This window comes from Engystomops pustulosus, chromosome 3 (assembly GCF_040894005.1).
Source record: "Engystomops pustulosus chromosome 3, aEngPut4.maternal, whole genome shotgun sequence".
NCBI classification, from domain to species: Eukaryota; Metazoa; Chordata; class Amphibia; order Anura; family Leptodactylidae; genus Engystomops; species Engystomops pustulosus.
This window is the reverse complement of record NC_092413.1, coordinates 161,661,042-161,686,349: the sequence shown is the minus strand read 5'-3', so window position 1 is coordinate 161,686,349 and position 25,308 is coordinate 161,661,042. Positions and strand designations below refer to the sequence as shown.

Sequence of the window (25,308 nt, the reverse complement as noted above, 5' to 3'; positions counted from 1 at the left end):
AACTATGCCAAAAAGTTACAAGATGTCCAATATATCACGAGGGAATGGCACACATTTACTAAAAACAGCGCACTGTGTGACACTTCTAAAATACATGTGCAAGCAGTTTGCACTGAAAAGAACGTGCAAAGTCCGGCAGAAAACTGGCACAATCACCTTAGTAAATGTGGGCCGTTGTGTCACCACCTATTGAACATTGGCTATATTTATCTAGATAATCCTAGTGACCGACTTCTGCAGTAGGCACAAACCCTGCTGGAAAGCTGGAAGTTCATAGTGCTGGACACAGTCACAGATTCCCTTTTCTTACCACAATTATCCCTGGGTCTGTTCCACATTAGAGGGTTTTTGTTAAATACCCCCAAGTAAACAGCAGGGTGGGTAAAAATGTAGGAACTTGCATTCAGAACATCGCCACTGGCAAGTCAGAGGTCCAGCAGTGGATCGCCTGCAGAGAAAAGAGTTTTGTGGTCAAATGGGTTTGCCCATGAACAAAAGATAGGCCCTATCCGCGGGAAAGGGCCTAACTTGCAGATCAGTGGGGTCTCAGTGCCGAGACCCCCACAGATCGCGAAAACGAGGTATTCTGCTTCATTAATCCCTATGGAGCTGATGGAAATTGGCGAGCCTTACGCTCAGCGATCTCCGTTGGCTCCATAGAGATTAATGGTGCAGAACGGTCATGCGCGGCTGTCTAATTCATTAGTCCGACAGAGCGGCGAGGGGTCCGATGGATCCCTCGTTTTCACGATCTGTGGGGGTCGCAGCACTGAAACCCCCACTGATCAGCAAGTTAGGCCCTATCCCGTGGATAGGGCTTTACTTTTGTTTGTGGGAAAACCCCTTTAATTGTACACAACGGGTAAAATAAAATGAAAACAATTCTCAAGTTTCAGTTAGTATGGGCAAAGTAATCAATGAGGAATTTAAATCAACCAAATGTCTGTGTTATCAAAAAACCTCCAGTATGGACGGCGGATGGACGGCGGGTCCCTATGAAATCCCTCTGAAGAGTCATAAGACGAAACGCGTCAGGGAAGGTGGCGCAGTACAGGGGGCATGCGTATTATTTATTAAGGACAGTTGTGGACTGCCCTTGTCAGGGCAGGAGTCTTGGGGTACTCATAGGGAGAGTAGAGGTCCTTATGCCCCAGGATACCCAGCCCGGTATCAGGACGTCTGAATCACGGTAGGACTTGGTTACCCATATACGCAGTTGGCGATACAGTTACCTTGACTGCAAACGGTCATAATCCTATCTAGTGGACGATATATACCTTTGATTGCACTTCTTTGCATTCTGTACTACATAGTGCAGGTGTTTTCTTCTTTTTTAATATTCTGTATCCTGGCGTTCACACGGATGCGGTTTTACATAATTATTTATTAAAAGTTATGTTTTATATCCTCCATCACCCTTCATTGCTGTTTTTTCCAAAGTAATCAATGAATCAACAAGTTTTAAGTTTTTCACTTTTATTCATTTTTTTTATCTTTACAATCTTGGAAATATTCCTAACATATTTGTGGACATTGAAAGTCTGGTGAAAGTACAATAAGGCAATTTTTCTGTGTAAATATGGTTTTGGTGACTGGTACAAGGTCAGGCAGTAATCATTATATAAACAATATAACAAGATTAATACAGAATGATCTGCCCTATAGTGCAGTATGTGGAAGAGGCTATTTTCACATTTTACTATTGTAAGGAGTGGTATATAATGTCACCTACAAATTGAGAAGTTTTTGGATTGAACACATTACCAAAATGGTCATGTCACATCTTATGTAATACTGTTCAGGCAATTGGATTGTGCAGATAACCAGAACAGCTAAAAGATATTCCAAAGGTTTTGTGCAATAAAAGCATAGACATACATTATTCTGTGCAATAATATGCTTAATACATGAACAAGAAGAGTAAAAACATTTTTTTAGTATCCCGAACCCGGAGCATTCATAGAAAGAATGAAATGAAATTTGAATGAATAAAATGAAGTTTAGTTTGTTCACATCCATATAAAATATACATTATCAATTGAATACCATCTAAAGTAAAGTTAATTTCCTTAAATGTACTGTATATCTGCAGCATATTAATCTACCTATAATCTATATTATTTGTCTGTGAAGCAACACTGCTAGCTGTGCCAAATTTTTTCTTGTGCATGGGACCCAGTGTAGCCAATGTTTGAGCCCCATTGGGCATCAGTAAAAATAAACAACATCATCCATAGGATTCCAGGGTGGACCCATTAGAAATGGTTGACAATACCTATAAAAAAAAAAAAGCACATTCGCATTGCCCTCAGTACAAGGTGAGGACCACCCTGTGTTTTACCGTTGGCTCCTATTACTTCTTTTGTTGCTCTAGTTTACAGTTCCTATTTCCTACAAGTCCACTTCCGAGTCACTAATATCGTGGCGGGTCCTATTCCTGCCCAGTCGTCTTCTACAGTCATTGGCGCTTGAGTGGACCTGAATGCCACTGCTTGTTCTTTCCACCCAGGCCTATATAATATCCATATTGACTATCACATACCAAACTTGAGCTGCACCCTACTGTATGTCAAGACTGTTTGTTGTGCTCAAACAACATATGGACCTCACAGAAATATAAGACTACACTCAGAATCCAATGTACAGTGTTCAGTCTGGAAAATATGTTTGACCGACAGGTCCATATATCTGGTTATACTGCACAGAATTAATAAAATAAAAAGCACAAGCATACAAGTCACATTCAGAGAGGAGAACGTCAGATTTTCACTAACAAGTAACATCTCAGATCCCTTCGGACCATTTTAATGTGTTGCAGCTGCAGAACACAAATCCAGGATTATATAAACCCACACACAGCACATACACATCCATATCTACCCTAAAATACTACACGTTGCTTCTACGAACACTACTACTACTACTGTAAAACATACAATTGCATTGATTTTCTCTGCTGGAGGTAATAATAATCGTTTATAGCTTAAAAACAACACAAAAGACATTACAAAAAAAAAAACACACGAAGACTGTGCACAGGCTCCTGGGCGAGGGCCAGTCACATAGGCGTTTCCTTTCACTTTTAAACAATAAAGGTTAGTCGGGGTTAGTGCAAAGTATCTGCAATGTTTAGCAGCAGAAATATTACAGCAGATATTATTTCTATGCTCAGAATCTGTGATGGGCAGAAAAGCAGAATTTAAGGTTCTCCTCCAAGTGACTGGCAAACATTCCTTGCATTTCATTCCATGGTGTGTTTGTCAGGGGCGAGGAGTGGTTGTAGCCTGGCTTACATGCTCACGGTGTGTAAGGATACTCTACACTTACAACATGAGCAATCCTGAACAGAAATACTAGTAACACTTTGTTATACACTGTCTGCATATATTGCACTCCGCATTGCTAGAGGTATGAACACCAACATAAAATTACATGGAAGCAGATGTAGTAAAAGTATCTAAAAGTTGGAATGACTCTATTTGCAGTCTAGTTGTACTTTGCACCTACAAAAATAGGGGCACGTGCATATTTATTTGGTACTTTTCCAGTGAAGCTACACCCCTTTCATCCCTGATAAATGTGGTGCAAGACATTTTATCCATTTCTTTTTGGTACAAATTAAGCCAGATTTCTGTTCTAGACAGATTGATAAATCGTGGCCATTTAGTCTGCAACAAGTCAGTATGGGGCTGTATACATACAATGACACTTACATGAAATCTGCCACTGCCATTTAACTACAGAAACTAACTTTCCTGCCTAAGACAACAAAAATACCCCCAACACCAATAGCAATGTAACCAGACAACAAGGCTGCTCCTACTGGATGACATCTTGTCAGGGCGATTTGGGAAACCAAGTCACCAACAAGTCCCCATTGACCAGAGGTTAGGTGTTCCAAATCACTTTGAGAGGCGTCCAGGGCCACATTTAAAAAACATAAAATGATATTTAAACACTTATTCTTTATTGATTCTGCTACCTCTGCGTTGGATAAATGAAGCCCGAGATGTACACCACATCTTTATTAAAGATGGTGCCAGAAAGGAGATAGAGAAGAGTTTAATGAGACCCATCTAAGTTGGTAAAGAACTTTATGTAGTCAGGACACTGCTGAAATCGGATGATTTGGGACACTACATTACCAGTCCATAATGAGCTTCAAATCAAGTGAACGTATTAAAAAAATAAATAAAAACATAAACCTTTATACTCACCATGTCTCTCTCTCCCTTCGCCCGCTGCACGTTGCAGTGATGTCAGCATAGTACACCCTGGCTTCACAGCACAAGCTCTTTAGTTATGGCACACTCACAATGAAGCTGGGGCATTGTCCAGGATTCAGTCTCCATATCGTGAGAGGACTGGCACGGATCTTCTGATGCCAGTTTGATGTGCTTCGTCGAGTATAAAAGTTTATTTTTTTATTTTTTCAATAAAAACCTAATGCAGATTGATTTAGGACCCTAAAACATAGGTCCATAAGAAACTGTAGTTGGTTTAGGGTGCCAAATCGACCTAACAGGTCTTCTTGAACGACTCCTCCCTAAGGGTATGCTCAGAATTGTGCCTAAAAGGACATCTACCACCAGGATAAAGGATTGTAAACCAAGCACACTGAAATGCGGGTGTGTACCCCCTCTGCCAGGATCTGCTCTTCTTTAAGCTTTAACCCTTTTTTTTTAAGATAAAAAAAGCTTTAGAAATTATGCAAATGAGCCCGAGGGGCTCCATTAACAGCTATGGAGCCGTCAGCACTGATTTGCATTATTTTAAAAGCCTTTTTTTCTTAAAAACAAGGGCAAAAGGAGCTAAAAAAACAGAGTGGATCCTAACAGAGGGGGCATACACTAGTATGCCAGTGTGCTCGGTTTCCAATAAATGAACAGAGTTGATGTCCATGTTTGGCTGCCTGATCAGAATGTATTGCCGGATTGGCAGCTGATCTGCCAATGAATGGCCCCTTGCAACTAGACAGGGCTATGAACTTGGACATCAAGTCCACACATCTCTATTTGTAAGCCAAAGTGGATGCAATACTGAGAAGAAATACCATCATAGAGATTAATGGTTCTGTAATTTCTGGTCATTTCACCCTTGGTTAGAGCGGGATTTGAGCCAATACTATGGCTTGTATTAAAGGGATAGCTTATGGCCGTCTACATGCGTCCTAGAGGGGATTCATTTGGTTGCATTTGTTTTGGGGATGGGATAGTGACAGGTTACCTTTAAGGCTGTTATACATACTTTCAAGTATAAAAACAAGAGTAACTACTTACACAGTGGTGAGACATGGTCACAAACTAAGGGCATTTCTATAAAATTCCAGTTCCGCTGTATTATAGACATACAAATATAAAGAAGATATAGATATAGAAGATTCCTAAATATATCATTATAGATTCTCTCTAAGCCATTTGATATAGCCATCTCTTGTTTTGGCCCCAGCTGAAAAGTAAGTTGGCCAGCTAGCAAAGAGCATGCAGCCATGAAAGCAATCTTCATAATGATCATGAGTGACGTCTACACCGGCTTCTTCTAGACGCTTCACATACATCGTTCCATCATCCCGCAAGACATCATGTTCACATGTTAGCATATAGGTCTTTGGGACCTTCTGAAGAGTCTCTTTGAGTGCAATCAATGGAGACACCCGGGGGTCAAATAGACCAGGAACCTCTTGAACAATTCTGGGGCTTCCTAAATCTTGCATCAGAGGCTTGAAGTTCTTTTTGAAAGATGAGGGCAACAATGAATTCCAGTTCAGAAGTTGTCGGAGTGCAACTGCTTCACCAACGTCCAGAGACGTGTGATTATTTACCAGCATGGCATGAGCAAAAGTGTGGCTTCCATTTAGGTAGTCTAGCCAGAACTTTATCATGACAAAGCGAGACAGGATCGGCATGTTCATATTTTGCTGATAGGAGGGAGTGCTGAAATCTAATACTTGGAGAACTGGATAAATCAAAGCTTGGAGTTTCACTCTGGTTGTTATAGTCTTGTCTTGTGCAAGCTGTATAGAAAAGGAAGAGAAGCATAAGTATCATAAAGAAATTAAACTCTAGATCTCTGTTAAAGATTTCAGTATGACGGGCAATGTGTTATACATATGTAAAGAGTACTGGTTGCCTCGTTAGGTGTTGTGCATTCAGGCTGTTTTATAGCCATAAAATAGTCCAGAAAAATTAAAACAATTCAGCTGTACTAGAAAAATCAGGTGCTCAACCTTCAGGTTTCTTAAATCCTATTGCATATAAAGGTCAAAAAACGGTGGCACTCCAAGTTCAGTGAAAAAGGAATTCTTTTATTCCAAAAGTGCTACATTTCAGCTCCCATATCTGGAGCCTTTCTCAAGCTTTGTACTTTGAAATAATGTCTGTTATTTACATACACTGAATTAACTGTATTTATGCACATGTTTGATATGATGTCACTTCCTTATAAAACGTTTGTATGTATCACACTCATTTGGCTTAAAAAATGCTCCAGATATGGGAGCTGAAACGTAGCACTTTTGGACTAAAAGAATTCCTTTTTCACTGAACTTGGAGTGCCACTGTTTTTTGACCTTCATAAAATAGTCCATATACATGAAACTGGCAGCTATATCCACAATATACAGCCCAACTGCAGAGGTGCGCCTTGTGTGCCACAGCAGGGAAGTGCTAGGACTGATGGTTTATTGTAAAAATCATCTGTGAGCACACAGAAGGACAGTATAACACAATACAGTTCTAAAAGATGCTCAAAACCTGCTATTTTTCCAAGTAAAACAAGTTAATGCTGCAAGAGACAAGGGGAGAGGTGACATGGTGAGCAAGCTGTGAATTACTTTATGTTGAGGACAGAGGATTATCCACTGTCCTGTACAGTACAAAATGTGTAGTACGTGGTAACATAATAAAATATATAATAAGAGAAATATCTATTCGTGTTTTTAAGCGAAATATCATGAGCATCTTGTATATGGTATTATTACTAGGTGACACTAGATGTCACTTTATTATACAAATACAATTTTCAAAACAAGTAGCAACAGCGCCACTTAGTGGGCAGTAATGAGACTGCAACATTGGGTCATGAATCCACTGCTGTGGTGTCTTTTAGTAGAAATGTGAAAGGAAATACAGGTTCCTTCAATAATGTAAGGGATGAACTAGGTAAAATGATCACGTGACTGCCTTGTATAAATCTAGGCCAGCACATTTACAGTGTTTTACAGCTTCATGTAGAGATGGTGAGTAATGACAAGCTGTCAGATATACAGTACAGACTAAAAGTTTGGGTACACCTTCTCATTCAAAGAGTTTTCTGTATTTTCTTGACTTTACAAATCATGGATTGGCATTCAAGGCATCAAACTATGAATTAACACGTGGAATTATATACTTAACAAAAAAGTGTGAAACAACTGAAATTGAAATATTCTAGGTTCAAAGTATCCTCCTTTTGCTTTGATTACTGCTTTGCACACTCTTGGCATTCTCTTGATGAGCTTCAAGAGGTTGTCAACTGAAAAGGTTTTCCAATAGTCTTGAAGGAGTTCCCAGAGATGCTTAGCACTTGTTGCCCTTCTGCCTTCACTCAGCAGTCCAGCTCATCCTAAACCATCTCAGTTGGGTTCAGGTCTGGTGACTGTGGAGGCCAGGTCATATGGCGTAGCCCCTAATCACTCTCCTTTTTGGTCAAATAGCCCTTACATAGTGTGGGGGTGTGTTGGGGTCATTGTCCTGTTGAAAAATAAATGATGGTCCAACTAAACGCAAACTGGATGGAATAGAATGGGACTGCAAGATGCTGGTTCCCTATACCTTCAATTTTGAATAAATTCCCAACAGTGTCACCAGCAAAGCACCACCATACTACCACACCTCCTGCTTCATGCTTCACGGTGAGAACCAGGCATGTAGAGTCCTTTCATTAAAGGAAACCTACCACTTGAAGTGGCAGGTTTCTGATGGAAATACCGGGCACCAGGGTGAGCTGGTGCCGGAGCTCATTTTTGTCAGTGTTTTAAACCGCGGTATCGCGGTTTAAAACACTTTTTAAACTTTATAGCCGGCGCAGGGAGGTACGCGCTCGGCGCTTACCGTGCGCACGGCTACATAGGAAGTGAAGGAGAGCCAAGCTTGGTCCCAACCCCATTTAAACGGCAAGAAATCCCACTTATAAAACCTGACAGGGCACACCTGTGATGTCAAATCCTTTCAAGGTGACTACCTCTTGAAGCTCATCAAAAGAATGCCAAGAGTGTGCATAGCAGTAATCAAAGCAAAAGATGGCTACTTTGAAGAACCTAGAATATAAGACATATTTTCAGTTGTTTCAAACTTTTTTGTTAAGTATATAATTCATAGCTTTGCTGCCTATAGTGTGAATCTACAATTTTTATAGTAATGAAAATACAGAAAACTCTTTGAATGAGAAAGTGTGTCCAAGCTTTTGGTCTGTACTGTACATTAGGGGAATTTTTCATCTGAGGAAAAATTCCATGCATTAATGTAAGTCAACTAGCTAATATTGTCATTCAGGACTTGTTACCTTTTAGTACGTTTCTTGATCCTAACAAGTCATAAGGTTCTCAATCCTTTTTCCTTAAATGTTTCTTCTAATGTAACTGGAATCATCAATCCAAAAATTATATTAAAGGGGATCAGAAAGTTGTATGAACCCCATCGCTGTCAAAATGAAAACTATACCTCTTTACGCAAAAAGTATTTGCACAATTCAAATGAACCCACTTTTCCCCTAGAATGCACATCAACATGTTGAACCCACTGATTAAAAAAATACATGATTCATTTGAACAGAAAAATAATCCCAGAAAAGGTAAACAGCATAAAAGGAAAAATCCACATACCCATATCCCAGCTTTAACCCCCCCCCCCCCCCCCAAAAAAAACCTTTCAGTAAAAATTAATGGTAAATATCTTGAAAAAGGTATCAATGAAAACATCACTTGGTTCCACAAAAATGATATCATACACCACTACATGCACCAAAAGTATTAAGAGAGTCAATGGGGGTCATTTACTAAGGGCCCGATTCGCGTTTTCCCGCCGTGTTACCCGAATATTTCCGATTTGCGCCGATTTCTCCTGAATTGCCACGGGATTTTGGCGCACGCGATCGGATTTTGGTGCATCGGCATGCACACGACGGAAATCGGGGGGGCATGGCCGAACGAAAACCCGATTCGGAAAAACCGATGCATTTAAAAAAAAAAAAAAAAAGTGTAGCGAAAATTGCACTTACCTTCACTCGGCCCAGCTCGGTGTATTCCAGTGCGTTCCAGGGAACTTCAGCGCAGCAGCGCCACCTGGTGGACGTCGGAGGAACTACCTTAATAAATCCCGGCCAGACCCGAATCCAGCACAGAGAATGCGCCACTAGATCGCGAATGGACCGGGTAAGTAAATCTGCCCCATTGTTGCAATTACACTGACCCAAATTATAGAAAGGGGATTTCTCAGGGGATGTCCATTTGGACTGCAAAAAAAAAAAAAATCTAAACCTAAAAATAAAAACCATAAACATATGGCACATGACTAATGAATAACGGAAGCTGACAGACAAGTATAGGTGCATGTTACCTGCTGACACACTGCTGCTGCCAGGTTCCCACCAGCACTGTCTCCAGAAATCGCTATCCTGTGCGGATCCACAGAGTACTTGGCAAGAACCTCTGGTTGCAAAAAGAACTTTGCGGCTGTAAATACATCATTTATTTGTTCTGGGAAATGGACATTTGGTACCAGTCTGTACCTAGAAAAAAAAAACATTCTACATATTAATAGATCATAGTTAAAATGAGAGGATTCTACATTAAAATATCATATGATAGATCTGCACTCATCGGGATAAGCCCCGAGGAGGGCTGTGGAGCCATTTTGGTGGAGTTATGAGAAAATAGACCGACTCCACAAATATACAATAAACTATAAAAATGATGAAATTTCCTGTAAATATCTGTTCTGTACCTGATCTAAGGATATAGGCCAGGGGTGAACAATTAAGCAGCACCCTAGATGCAGGCTAGAGATGACTACTAGTATTTGGCAACATATGTTGAATTGTGTATATTGAGTTATGGTATCAATCTTTACGGAAGCCTACCATCACAGATCTACCTAATAAGGTATATCCGGTGGCAGGTTTATCCAATGTATTGAAGCCTTATCCTTTTTATGCTGATCCCTTAGTGGCCCAGAACATCATATCTTTTATCTGGGGCATGAAGTAGCCGTGCCGTGGAGCGGGAGCTATGGTTTATCCATACCACAGTAGCATCTTTGAATCCCCCCTACCCTCCTGTCTTCAGTGCGCAGGAGGTCGCCAAAACATTTTGAGGGTCTTCGGAGCGAGAAAACATTGATTTATTTTCCCCTGTGGGGAGTGCAAATCGCCCGTAGTACGGCCTTTAAGATGCCAATGTAATTGACAGGCAGAGCGGTGCCGCACACACGCGCCAGCGTGCACCGCTCATTGTGTGTAATGACATCACGCACGTTGGCCTGTGTCCCTTCACCAGGCTACGCGACAGCCGGAAGAAGAAGACGAGATGGAGTGGCAGGGGAGCACTAGGGCCGGAGGCTGAAAGTAAGTATTAGGTTTCATATTTTTTGAGGTGCCATGGCTGTATATAATGTCACTTAGGGTGAGGGGGGGGGCTGTCTATAACACTACTGAGGGGATGGGGTGCTGTGTATAATACTACTAGGGGGACGGCTGTGTAGAATACTGATGGGGGCTATGTTTACTATCTACTAGGGAGATTTTTTTTATACATTTTACTGGGTGGGGGCTCTATATACTGTCTACAGGTGGTGGCGTGGCTCTAAATTCTGTACTGTACTTGCCGTGTATACGGTCTATTGGGGGTGGCCTGGCTGTGTAATGAAAATAATTTTGCGGTTGGGGGGGTCACCAAAACATGAGAAACTGTATTAGAGGTCATGACATTAGGAAGGTTAAAAGCCACTGCTTTAGAGTATAATTATTGCAGTAGGTTATAATAATGCCTACACAATAAATAGAAGAACAAACTAAGCATATTATTATGGTTTCTATGGCATATTATTAGTCGCCATCTCTTGCCTAACGTGACATTAACTTGACTAACTTTGTAAATAAATAATGAAAGTTAATAGCGGGTAGCACTAGTCAAATTTTAACATCACTTTCTGAGTGCTCAAAACATTTTTAATTTGTTACAAATAAAAACCACAGTATAGCACAAAACGCCATCAGTAATGAGTGGCCCCGAAGTTTCCATTCAGGTACGTTCCGCACGACCCGGACATATCGGCAGATTGGCGGCTGAACAACCAATCCGGCAAACTGATGCACCTAGCTCCCTGGTCAAGGATGTCCCCTGGCCAATCATAGCCATGGCTAGTTAGCTAGGGGAGTCAATTTATCAGATTGGCTGTTCGGCCACCAATTTAGTAATGTGTCCAGATAGTGCAGGACACACCAGGACCCACATAAAAGCCTTGCAGTTCATCTCTAAATACCTCAGGAACCAAATACTGTATCCATAGCAGACAAAGATAGTGGACACTGCAGAGAAGAAAATACTGGAGATCCCCCAGAGCAGACTGGTTACAATAAAGACCACATAAAAGACTAGTAATACTGAAGATTACCTCCCAGATCAGACAAAAAACAAAATACTCTCGTCTCCTGGCTCCTTTTCTAGTCCCTGCGTCACACAGCAACTTCTTCTCTCCTCCATGTGTCACTCTGCTGTGTGTCCCGTGATGGTTGCATGAGGCGGCAACAGAACCCGGGCAGAGCAGTGTGAAGAGCAAGATAGGACCCAGGAGCAGTAAAGTAAAGCTAACAAGTACTATGTATGTGCAAGTGTGGGTCCTCACACTTGCACATACAACCAGTGTCAGCACACGGAGCAGAGTGGCAAGAGAGGAGCTGCGAGCAGGGTGGAATACACAGCTGCACTCACCACTACCTGGCCTTTTGCACAAATGAATACTTCCATCAGTTATGGAAGGGCTCATTGGACTCAGACTGTCAGCAGGGTGCCGGACACAACTTAAAGCTTGACAAGTCGCCTTCATGTTCCAGGCTTTAGGTTTGAGATGAATGTGTGCGCTTTATGTACATGCTCAGTAGTGAAGCTCCTGGAAAGGAATGCTAGTCAATGGGAAGGAATGCTAACACTCAAGCTAGAACTGCTAGGGTAACCAGGGCTCTGGAGTCAGAGTAAGGGAAATTGAGGTGATGAAATCTATACAAGGAATAAAAAAACTAGAAGTTCATAGATTTTATCTATGACGGAGAATACAACTGATCCATAGACAAACATAGCTCAATAGAAAATTGAAGCACGCGGTTTCTCTATCTGGCAGACAGAAACAATTTCGATGAATAAGGGATCCTTTCTGGCATCGGTTCCCTCTGGCTTTTCCGCATCACATGGCATGGACAGAGGAAATATCTGAGCCCTTTGAAAGCATAGCCCCAGAGGTGAAAAATAAAAACATCAATGTAAAGCAGATATACCACTGTATGCAATGTTAAGGGCCAGGACCAAACACCTCAGATTCTCCTTTTGTTTTTGCAATAGTTATTGTGAGCCAAAACCAGCAGTGGTGTCCACAAAGAGATAAGACATAATAGAAAGACCTGCAACTGGTCTGTGTGTTCCAATACGCCAGGTTTGTACAATGAGCAGCGCAGAAAAAATAAAAAAAATCATACAAAAAAACTGCACGCCAATGTAAAACTTTTGATTAAACAGATAGCACATAGACAAACAGTATACTTTGGGTTCACATACGGCGCAAGTATGAGCCGACTGCCCAAGCAAAAACTTGGGCAGTCTTTTCGGGCGTAAAAAACAACGGACCACTTTGTTTGCCTCACTATAATGCAAATAGAGTTGCAGTCAGTTATGGTCACTAGGCCTTATAGTTCCCATTAGCTGGGTCATTCCTGTATACAAATAATATATTTATGTATGCTCATAGTGTGACATCAGTGTCAGGCTGCTAGAAGCACAGTCATTTATAGTGAGCAATTTCCTATCTGGGTGTGTAGACTACATATTTATGTATGTAATGTACTTTCACTTATTCCCTATAAAGAATATGTGTATTAATAGAATAGTAATAAAACAAATACAGTAAATCATATTTACAGAATTGTCCACATCATACATGTGATGACAATGTTATACTTTTAGTACAATGCTTTAAAGGCTGAAAGAAAAGCAACGCCGATGATGTTGCCGAACCGAATATTTCATATAATTATTGCCATGTCAATGCCTTCCAGACAAATATTTCTTTAAACTTAAGTTGTATTAATAAGAAGATTAAGTAAAATTGCTGCATCAATTACTACATAGAATCAATAAAACAATTACAAGACGTCTAAATCCTCTACACAATGTTGTAGTGCTTAGAATGTAGGAGCTCCTTAAAGGGGCTGTACCAAGTTACAAGCTTATCCCCTATACACAGGATTAGGGATAACAAAGTGACCATTGAGGGCCCTTCAGCTAGACCCCTATGATCACAACAACAGGATCCCCTGCAATCTCCGGCGCTCTCACACACTAAATAATAGGAAGAGCAGAGTGCTTGGCAATTTCCATCCCTCCCATACTATTGAATGCATGTTTGACTTGTCTCTCCACCTCCTGTAAGAATGGGGCACCACTTCTTGCTCTTGTGATCACTGGAGGTCCCAGCAGTTGGACCTTCACATATTTTTATCCCCTACCCACAGTGCATAACTATTCTAACAACCTGGTTCATACCATATACTAAAGCATATGGGATTTTACTGATTGTTTGGCAGACAGTTACAGATTCTGCCAAGAGACAGGTCAGGGAGACTAAAGACTCCAAGGGTCCTGGTGACGGTTCGCCACTCCAGAATGACTTCTTGCGGGAGGAGACTATCACAGCCAAGGTTATGGTGTGCATGTTAGCTGCGTAATGCAGCAAACACTGGGTGAAGTATGGAGACAACTCAGCCTTTATGTATGACCTCTATCCATACCTCCTTAATTCCAAGACAAAATAATACATCATTGGTCATCATTGGGTTAACTAATCCAGTTCCACTTCCCTATAATTACAGAAATAATTGGAATCAAGTGTTCTTGTCCAATCGAGCTACTGATTAGCGGAGCCCAAACAAATGCTAACTGGTTGGTGGAGTGCACAGGCCAATAACAAGAAAATTATCAGCTGAACATTGAAGTTTCTACAGGGAAATGTTCCGTCAATATTCCTGCATCTTTTCTACTACATAAAAGATGCAATCAGCCGATCACCGAACGTTTACTTGTTGGTTTACCATCGGCAAAACAATTAGTGACTGCAATTATTGGGAGGGTCCCTTCCTAGGAACTCTTTTTTCCTGATAATTCCCACAATCATTGATCTGCAAAAGGCCCTTACACATTGATGTGCGCTGATAATCAGTGGGGCTGAATGGTGGCGGAACGATCACCATATTGATCATTCTTCTGCCTTTCACTTAATAGTAATACTGGCAGCTCTCTGCTCTCTTTCAAATAATTATCACCACTTTCTACTTATTCGCATTCACAAGGAAGAAGAATGGAAAAAAAAAAAGGATTGTCCTATTTAGCCCTTGAAAACCAAATAGTCTCTCTACTGCAATGGGTGGTCCTGTGAGATAGCTGGGTCCCATCTTTCTGACCAAAGAAAGTAGAAATAATGAAAGTGGAAACCGGAGACATATCCACAAGAATAACGCTATATTTACACGCGCGTGTCGGCTCCAGGGAGGATACACCCCTCACCTCTACCCCTCTCCATACCGGTGTATGGTGCACGGCGCCATATTCCGGGTAAGGGTAGGACATGTCCTATCTTTTCCCCGGCTACAGAACAATACGGTGCCTCATGTGTGCTGCACCGTACCGCTCCAGTACAGGGCTGTGTGCCCATTGCCGTCTATTGGACGTATATACACCAAATATACGTCGGCCTCACATACGCCCCCCATACGGCCGTGTGAATGTAGCCTAAGTGGTACAAAACATTGTGGTTGGTGAGGGTGGGGATAATGTTCTGGGTGTTTCAGTCTATGACCAAATATAATTTTGCATATTTCTGTAAAATGTTGCAATAGATTGGCCTCAAGTTAAATTCTAGTGCAGACAAGTGAACTGCAAGATGTAAATTTACAGCTGTTTTGAGGCTACAACTACATGCCCCGGGCTGTCACTGCAGCTTTCACAACATTTTAGGTGTAGAAATGAGATATGTCTAGGTTTCTGGCCAGCTTAAAGGGTTATCCAAGTTGCTTAATTTGAGCATTGGGTTGAAAAAGGTGAAGTAAACTTGCTTCACTCTTGCTTGTTCTGGTTCATTACTGACCTCAGTGCTCAAGACAAACAGCATTTGGTTACGCAAAAATTGCAAGCTTTCAAGACCAATTTTAATCAGCGATTTAAGTTATCCAATTACAAGCATCAGTATTTTCTTTGGTTTCCGAGTCCAGTTGTCCAGTGTCAAGCAAAGCGAATTGAGGTCATACCCAAGAACAGTGATTTGTGGGTGAGCCACCCTCACAAGACAACACTACAACAAGTGTAGCTGCAGCCATTACATGTCATCCAGCACTGGAAGGCAATGGTCTCATAAGTTTATTTTACCCATTTTTACCACTGTGCTGGAAGCAGCTTTGATTCGAGTAGGACAAGAACAGAATGAAATACCCTTGTATAAATCTGGAAAATAAAGTGCACATCCTACCCATCGTACATATTTGGCTTCACTTCTTCATGAATCACTAATCAAACAATTAAATATTTAAACACTTGACTTATATGATAATATCCAAGCGTGCAGAGCACATTTCAGCAGTGGGTGTGAGAGCAAAAACTCCACAGTGATTCACTACCAGGCAAGTTTTATTTAATCAGGTCACTGATTTCTGACACTGTGCTCCATACAGTATAAAGAATGAAACCGGAAGAACTTACTCTATGGAAACAACAACCGCATCCACATCTTCTGCAATCTTTCTACACAGGCTGTCGTAGGATCGCGTTCCTAAAATAGACGTAATAAGAAATATAATAAATATAAAAAAAGAGGAAAAAACCTGCTAGCACACTTGCACAAGGCTGTGTGCTCAACTGGGCATAGCGTACAGACAGGTGCAGGAGGAAGGGGGGCGAGTGCTCCTCACCCCTCCCCTCTCTATAAGAAGCCTGGTCGGCCTGACATTGTGCAGTGGGCAATATGTCCATTCAAACAGATGACCATATTGCCCACTGAAGTGAATGTGGCAGTTTGCTACCCCTATAAAAACGTTAGGAAAGAAACTTCCATGTGCAAGGGGCCTAATACTAAGGCCTGCTAAAAAATAGAAATGTACTGATCAGTTGTGAGAAATCCAATTGTCATTCATACTTTAAATGAGCATAACTATAGTACTAAAGCAAAATTGCTAATATTTTTTATTTCTAAAGCATCAATCATGTAAAAATGGATAAAGTGTCCCCTTCAGAGACCCTGCAAAAATCAGTTCTAATACAAAAAAGAACTAGCAATTCATGTTAGTTACCCCTGTGGTGGCACTGCATGGATGTACACTCACCGGCCACTTTATTAGGTACACCATGCTAGTAACGGGTTGGACCCCCTTTTGCCTTCAGAACTGCCTCAATTCTTCGTGGCATAGATTCAACAAGGTGCTGGAAGCATTCCTCAGAGATTTTGGTCCATATTGACATGATGGCATCACACAGTTGCCGCAGATTTGTCGGCTGCACATCCATGATGCGAATCTCCCGTTCCACCACATCGCAAAGATGCTCTATTGGATTGAGATCTGGTGACTGTGGAGGCCATTTCAGTACAGTGAACTCATTGTCATGTTCAAGAAACCAGTCTGAGATGATTCCAGCTTTATGACATGGCGCATTATCCTGCTGAAAGTAGCCATCAGATGTTGGGTACATTGTGGTCATAAAGGGATGGACATGGTCAGCAACAATACTCAGGTAGGCTGTGGCGTTGCAACGATGCTCAATTGGTACCAAGGGGCCCAAAGAGTGCCAAGAAAATATTCCCCACACCATGACACCACCACCACCAGCCTGAACCGTTGATACAAGGCAGGATGGATCCATGCTTTCATGTTGTTGACGCCAAATTCTGACCCTACCATCCGAATGTCGCAGCAGAAATCGAGACTCATCAGACCAGGCAACGTTTTTCCAATCTTCTACTGTCCAATTTCGATGAGCTTGTGCAAATTGTAGCCTCAGTTTCCTGTTCTTAGCTGAAAGGAGTGGCACCCGGTTTGGTCTTCTGCTGCTGTAGCCCATCTGCCTCAAAGTTCGACGTACCGTGCGTTCAGAGATGCTCTTCTGCCTACCTTGGTTGTAACGGGTGGCAATTTGAGTCACTGTTGCCTTTCTATCAGCTCGAACCAGTCTGCCCATTCTCCTCTGGCATCAACAAGGCATTTCCGCCCACAGAACTGCCGCTCACTGGATGTTTTTTCTTTTTCGGACCATTCTCTGTAAACCCTAGAGATGGTTCTGCGTGAAAATCCCAGTAGATCAGCAGTTTCTGAAATACTCAGACCAGCCCGTCTGGCACCAACAACCATGCCACGTTCAAAGGCACTCAAATCACCGTTCTTCCCCATACTGATGCTCGGTTTGAACTGCGGGAGATTGTCTTGATCATGTCTACATGCCTAAATGCACTGAGTTGCCGCCATGTGATTGGCTGATTGGAAATGAAGTGTTAACGAGCAGTTGGACAGGTGTACCTAATAAAGTGGCCGGTGAGTGTATAAGCATTACACAGTTCCTATATTATTCCTAGTAAAATCAATCTAATTATGGAAAAATCCTGGGATCTTTATTACCGTATATACTCGAGTATAAGCCGACCCGAGTATAAGCCAAGACCCCTAATTTTACCACCAAAAACTGGGAAAACCTATTGACTCAAGTATAAGCCGAGGGTGGGAAATGCATTGGTCACAGCCTCCCAGTATATAGCCAGCCTACCCCCTTAAGTATACAGCCAGCCCAGCCTGCCCCCTTAAGTATACAGTCTGCCCAGCCCTAAAAAAAAAAAACAAAAAAAAAAAAACTTATATACTCGGCACGGGTCCTCCTCTGTCTTCTATCTTCCTCTGCTTCTGCAGGGCGTCGCCATATTTCCCGGGCGGCAGGTGCATAGTATGACGTGGCCGGTTCTGACGTCATACTATGCGATGGCCGGAGAAGAACATGGCGTCGCGCTGCGGAAGACAGAAGACAGAGGAAGATAGAAGACAGGAGAGGACCCGCGCGGACATCGGGTGAGCAGTGCGGACATCGGGGCCACCAGAGGGTGAGTATATACTTTTTTTTTTTTTAAGTGCTGGGCTGCCTACTAACTCGTGTATAAGCCGAGTTGAGGATTTTCAGCACATTTTTTGTGCTGAAAAACTCGGCTTATACACAAGTATATACAGTAATTGTATTGTGGGGCTATAGTTTCCCGTCTTTGGCTTAGTATGTATAAGCTAATTAGTATACTTCATTCCCACCTCCCAGAGCATTAATCTCTGTACACCACTGCCGTGCTTCGTCTGTGACTCATGGACCTTAAAGGACACCTGTCATCAGTTCTGTGTCACTTGTCCTGTCACTACTACCTGTTGGAGCAGCTCACAAGGATCCCATCCCAGCCTTTATCTAGTTATTTCATACATCAATCATTGTAAAATCATCTATTCTTTATCATGTAAATGAGGCTGGTCACATGGTCAGAGGCAGTGATGTCACCCCTGTTACCCCTCCCCTCTCCTCCCCCTGCTCATGTCTGTGTGTAATGTATAGTAAAGCATTGCTAGTGTGTGCTGCATCTGCTGACATGCTGCATCCTCCTAATACACAGGTGAGAGGCACAGACATCAGCTACACATGAATCTGACATGTTCTGCTGTAACATGGCTGCCTGGAGCTGCTGTATCTCTCCAAACACACACACATGCACACACAGGCTGCAGGGGGCGTGGCCACCAGCACCAGGAAGCACATCATCCTACAGCCTCACATCATTATACAGGCTGTCAGTCAAGCACTGGGGGTGTGGCTGTGCCTCCCACTCATGAATAGAGTGGACAGCTTGAATATGCTAATGCTTCATTGGACATTTCACAGGTCATTTGCATACAGCTTTAGGACCTCATTGCTTAGGTTTACAGGCATGTAGAGGGACAATGAAGGGATAGAGGCAATGCTCTCTAATGGCAGTTTATGAAAATATATTTAGTTTAGGGGGGTTATTTTGCATGACGGGTTCTCTTTAAGGTGTCCTTTATCACAGACCGAGCACAGTGTCGGAATGGGATTCCTTACATCAAATCGATATAGGATATTAGTAATCTCTGCTTCCTTACTAAACAGCAACGTGTAATCATTACAAGTCAGCTCTGCTCTTTAGTGGCCGCTCTGTGAAACAGCACCGAGCATTCCATGAATAACGGAACGGCCATGGCAGTGTGAATCTGCCCTTAAGAATACGTTCACAACTGTGAACAATTGCAGACTCTGTTGGTGTCCAATAATTTACAAATCAGGGGCTTACCTTTTTTATCTATAATGCAGAACAAAACAGAAGCCAGGATGTTAGTGTAAACTTAGCCTTCCAAAACTCATCCAACCAACTAGTACGCTCATCTATACTGATAATAGGGTAAAAAGCCTTATCAGCCAGCGCAGAGGGACTGATGGAAATACAGGGTGTGTCACTGAAAGACACTGGCGTCTGCATTTTCCAGATGACAACAAAAGTGTCAATACAATAAAAAGGTCTATTCAGTGTATCTCCAGACAGAAAGGGAAAATTCTGCTTTTATCTGGAGTTTGGCCCTCTGCAAACTGACTGGCATGTTCATAAAGCATCTGGTAGATGGCTAAGCCCTTACTTTCTCCCTGGGAGGGATATGCTAAAGAGGGAACACAAATTACTGGGTTTTAGGAAACCAAATAAAGCCAGCGGCACACGTGGCGTTTTGAACCCATTTTTGGGACGTTTTTAAGCAGTTCGTTAAAAACCGCATGTGTTTTTGTAAAACACATGCGTTTTTTGAAAACGCATCCGTTTGTGACCCATTTTAAGATAATTGGTAAAACCAATCAAAAACAGACGCGTTTCCAAAAAACGTACTGCTTAAAAAAGGCCCAAAAACGGGTTCAAAATGCCACGTGTGCCGCCGGCCTAAGTTCTACAAGTGCTGGGATACTACTATTTATTTGTGCGACAGGAATTTATATTCATTTTCGTTAAAAGAGTTCAGTTCTGCTGTTCCATCAGAGGAAGAAAAAAAGCCCATTGGATCGATTATAAGGCTCAATTCACACCTGTGGCTCGCTCCTACAATGGCAGGTGAACAGAAAGTCTCAGTTCACCTTCCATTCCCCATCAAATTCAATGTAAGGAAACCCTTTCCGTTATAGTTCTGTTATAATAGCAGGGAAAAAAAAAAAAAAAAAAAGAGATAGAAACAGAACCAGTCGATCACAGGTGTGAACTGAGCCTTTTACATTGATTTCTATGGGTGTCTAAATGCATCAGTTATCATCAGTTTGTCATCCATTATCCGTCCCCATCCATCAAGCTTCAATTTTTTTGCATGTAGGAAAAAGGCAGACAGTACTTCTAGAATAAAATTAATGATCCCTGAGAAAATGGATGCAAATTCATGGCAACTAAAATCAATTTTTTTTTAAACTACAATATTCATTTTTTGTTTTTCTTTAAAAAAAAAAAAAAAACAGAAGGACTGACAGTAAAATTCAGATCTGAACTTAGCCTTACTTCCAAACTTGTCCTCTCACAAGAGTTTTTCCAGTCTCTAGTTTGCTTCTCTCATTGCAGGAAATGCTCCCCCTAGCTAACACCAGGGACAGTCTCCCCCTCAGCACTCACACTACTCCTGAGGCGCCTATAAATATTACAGGAAATTTTTATAATGCGTCTCAGATGGGATTTGAACTCAAGACCTTTGGTATTAGCGGTAGCAGCAGAGTGTTGTAATATGAAAATGAAAATGAAGATTTTCGTAGCCTTCACTAAAGACACAAAACGCTAGCATATGAAAATAGGAGGAGACTCTCCCCAATGTCAGGAAGGGAATCAATTCCTGTTGGATTAAAAGGAAGGTTCCCACCTGAAAGTAAAAGCTGAAAACCATGTGATGATGAAGCAACTCTCTATCCACGTAATGAACACATACTTGCACTTCCGAGGGCCCATCCTCCACCATGGACATAGATGATGCTGAGCTGTAAGGAACCATGCAGCTCCTTCTGGGGTTCAAAGATTCTGACCTCTATGCCATCAAACACAGTGTCTGTGACTTTTAAGCGGGCAGATGAGTATGGATCCAGCTGGTCAAAGTAGTTGGATACAAAATTAAGAATTCGCAAGTGATGACTGAGACCAATATAATGACCAAAGTTGCTCTGAAAAATAAAAAGAAGAAAGAGTAATAAAAATGTATAAAGTTAATGCAGTTCAGGAAAATAAGGCTGGATTCACTTACTTTTTTGTCCTCCATTGTAAAGATACGTCAGGTGGATTCCCAACGTAACCTAACAAATGAGGACATGGACGTACCTACTGTATGTACTAACCTTGTCCTGTTCCTCCCATCTGAAAGTAGGTGGAGGAGTAACTATTAGGAGCAGTCAATAGCTGCTGGGGGAGGATGTTCAGGGTGTTTCCCCAGTGATGTAACTGTGTATTATATGGGCAATTACATCACTGTGGACCTCCCTGAGCAGAGGCCAGAGCTTGATGCAATATGTTGCATCCGCCCCCTCATAGGACCCAACGGCCTCCACTGAGGGAATAATTGGCAGGATGGAAAGATATAGCTTTCTGCATCTTTCCATCTTACATATCTTATAGGATATAATGTTAATGGTACAGACGGAGGCAAAAAGGGAGTCTTCATCTGCCAATATAGATTTATGTATATGCCAGGAGCTTTCCTGGTGTATATGATGAGCGTATGCAAAAATCAAACTTGATGTGAACGTACATTTCCCATGGCACTATTGTGGTCAGCATTTTGCATGGCAAAATCAGAATTGGATACACCGAAAATGTGTCTCGCTCCATTTGAAGGGGTTTGCCTATAAAAGAAAATTCTCAAATTTCAATCCCCTAGTGATGTTTACAGAATAAAGATCATTTTAACCCCCTTCCTTTTACTCAGTTTTAATGGTGAGTTTTATTCCTATCACTCAGTGACGGTCAGTGTAAGATTCCTCTCTAAGCAGATACATTATGATCCCTGTAGTGCTGTGAGATGCAGAGTGCTACCAATGTGCTTACATTATCAGGGTACCGGTTTATATACACTTTCATCTAGCTTCTGAACACTGAACAACTGACACATAGAAAGAGAGAGATGAGATGATGAGATCCATGAGATGCATATTTCACACAGAGACACACTGTCAGCACTGCTACATCTCTGCTCTCACACTTTCAGATCTGATGTGCCTCCCGCCCCCAGATAAAGAACTTATCTGGTATATTTAAGAAACTTGTCTTTGTGGGAATATTCTATATGATCTATTTCTGGTTTTGCCATAAACATGCTAATGGATAATACTGATGAAAATACTGTTGTGTGAAAGTATCATAAATATAATATATTACATTCCATCAAATAAAAGAAAAACTTGGAAATACGAAGCAAAAAGTTGCCCTTGAGCATGGGGGAAATACAGTAGGTATTTCTAGTCTGGATGTGTGCAGGTAGCTATTTTCGATCTGGCTGCATATGACCTGCATGTCCTGTGACCACACTCAGCAGATGGAGAAGTCCAGGCGTAACATATTTGGAGAGCCTGGGAGAAGTAGGTGATAGGTCATTGTACAGGGAATGTCAGGCTGGAAAGCAGTGAAAGTCTGGCATTCTTCTGCCCTGCCTCGGGAATACTATGACCTCCTATCACCTTACTATAAGAATGTAAAGAAGGTCAGGTCATAGTTCATGATGGATTATGGGTTATGGCAGAACTGGTACTCTGGAGGGATTTACACGGATCCATTCCGTTTTGTAATGGGGATTGCAAAATCCGACACCATGTAAAACCACAACTTTCTGAAGCATAGATGAAGAAATTCTGCTCTGACAGATTAGTGTGTGCAAGTTTACTGCAAGTCAAGATTGTGGGTGAGCGGTCAGCACCAGCGAGACGGATCAGTGACCCCTTGCCTCAGTCTGGGGGAGCTGCTGACATCTGCTCACTATGCGCTTGTTTTCACACATGTACTGTATGAGTATACTGAACATTAATCCAGAGCTACAACACATATACGTATATGTGTGGTATTAAAGAGACTGTGCAGGATTTCTGACAGCTGATACTGGACCTCCACTCATACCAAAAAGATAGTTTATTGATATTAAATTCCCAAGAAATCCCTTTAATAATTACTGACCCGTCCGTATGGACATGCATGCACTGCTGGACACAATTGGGCACATTTACTTACCCGGTCCGGAGGAGTTCCCGAAAGTGCATTGTCCGACGATAATGCACTGTGCCGCCATTCAAGAAGATTGCGTGCCTGATATCCTGCATGTGTTGCTTCCCCGCTTAGGTCCGCCGAGTTCACCATCTTCCTCCCGATGCATGCATGTACTTGGCTTGACACAATTTTTAAGTTAAATCCCGCGGTTTGTCCAAATCCGTCGGATCATCCGATGGCCCACCCCCCGATTTGTGTCACATGTAAGCCGGCGCGATTGCAACTAAGTCCAATCGTGTGCGACACAATCGCCTACTAAACACCTGTCTCAGCAGCAAAATCCCCGAAAACGTCAGAAAACCCAACAGAAGTACGGCCGGGAGACCCTTAGTAAATAAGCCCCAATATGAACAATCACTGCTACATTATGCTTAGTTTCAGGACTACTCAAAGTTGTATCACCTTAAGAACGGAATGATCTCAAAGCGATTTATGAGCTCAGCGTTTTTTACTTAAACACTCCCACTTGCCCATTTGATGTGACAGCCAGTAGACCTACTTACTGGGTTAGGATTTGTTTATACAAATCCAAGGAGATAAAACAAAACTGAGCAGATTTTATTTCCGTTGTACCTTATCCTTCTTTCGTTTCATGATATTTATCCCCAGGTTTCTTGCTGCGCACATGCTCGCACATCCTGAACTTATGTAAACATTTGGGCTACAGGTGAGGTCACGTGCCCTATACCTCTTACACTAAACCCTGTTTGTGGGCGGTTATGTCACTAGATCACAGTGACGATATACTCTGTATATTTGACTATGGGATTCAGTGTACAAAAGGAAGACTTTATTTCCATTTGTTATTAAAGGATCACCAGTAAAGTCCTATCTACTACAGATCTGGTATGATATGTCCTTCCTAGAATTCCCTCTTTAACATGAAAAATGTTTATCTTCTCCATACGACATATGCAAATGAGCAGAGAAGAGTCACTTTTTGCCTTAGATGAGTCACTTTCAGAGACTGGAGGAGAAAGTCACCTCAGGTGCCTTTAACTTGGGATCTATAGAGGCCAAATACCATAATAATAGTCTGGAATTGGACCTTTATCTGCAGCTACGTCTCCATCTCCCATTGTATAGCTTCCCATCTCTGGGCTGTTTGCTCCATAGGAAAAGTAAGTAAAGCTCATCGAAGGATCGTGCCATCCCTGGCATCAGCCGCCATATGGCGTTTATTCAGACCTGACCTCGGCCATGACATGCACATATGATGTCTGATGGGACCAGAAGCCCCAGAGACCACAGGTTCTAGGACCAGGGGGAATAAATCTATATCACTACAAAAGAAACTGCACCAGTGCACTAAAAACATTCTGAAAACTATTAGCACAAATGGTTACAAGCAGTACATAGAGGTGGGGGCCTTTGTCCAGCCTATGTGACCTACATGCAGCAGATTACCGAGGATCTCCTTCCTGACAATGCACTCACCAGATCCTGGGCAGCTCTGAAGGTGGCATCGAGCAGCAGGAGCTTCCAGGGCTCTGCCAGGCTGCCGGGCAGCGGGGTGTACACATAGTAGGCAGTGAGAGCTGCCAGGGCGGTGAGCAGGACGGGCACAGTCCTCATGCTGGCGGCTGCACATACAACTCCCTGCTGCTGCTGCACAAGTTTGTGTTGGTTTCATTGTAGCAGCCCTGCCAGAAGTGACCAATCAGAGAGCGGCAGGGAGGAAGCCACAGCCGGGTGTCATGTCCTTGTGTGTGTAATGTAAGCCGGCAGCCTG

The 25,308-nt window shown here is 42.2% G+C and overlaps 1 protein-coding gene across 1 annotated transcript; it reads right to left on the bottom strand.

Moving 5' to 3' along the window:
- Nucleotides 1-1,456: 1,456 nt before the first annotated feature.
- NCEH1 (neutral cholesterol ester hydrolase 1) lies at nucleotides 1,457-25,308 on the bottom strand. Its single transcript, XM_072142790.1, has 5 exons — nucleotides 25,014-25,308; nucleotides 21,262-21,490; nucleotides 15,992-16,061; nucleotides 9,594-9,765; nucleotides 1,457-6,013 (listed from the first exon to the last, which is right to left on the bottom strand). Exons 1-5 carry the CDS (start codon nucleotides 25,149-25,151, stop codon nucleotides 5,396-5,398), a joined length of 1,227 nt encoding a protein of 408 aa, XP_071998891.1. The 5' UTR covers nucleotides 25,152-25,308; the 3' UTR covers nucleotides 1,457-5,395.

Bases quoted from the DNA above. Each gene is read 5' to 3' on its own strand.
- NCEH1 (XM_072142790.1), bottom strand. From the start codon at position 25,151: ATGAGGACTGTGCCCGTCCTGCTCACCGCCCTGGCAGCTCTCACTGCC. The intron at 21,491-25,013 runs GTGAGTGCATTG...TTTATTTTTCAG, and splicing joins TCAGAGCTGCCCAGGATCTG to AGCAACTTTGGTCATTATAT. The intron at 16,062-21,261 runs GTATGTGTTCAT...CGTCTATTTTAG, and splicing joins ATGGGCCCTCGGAAGTGCAA to GAACGCGATCCTACGACAGC.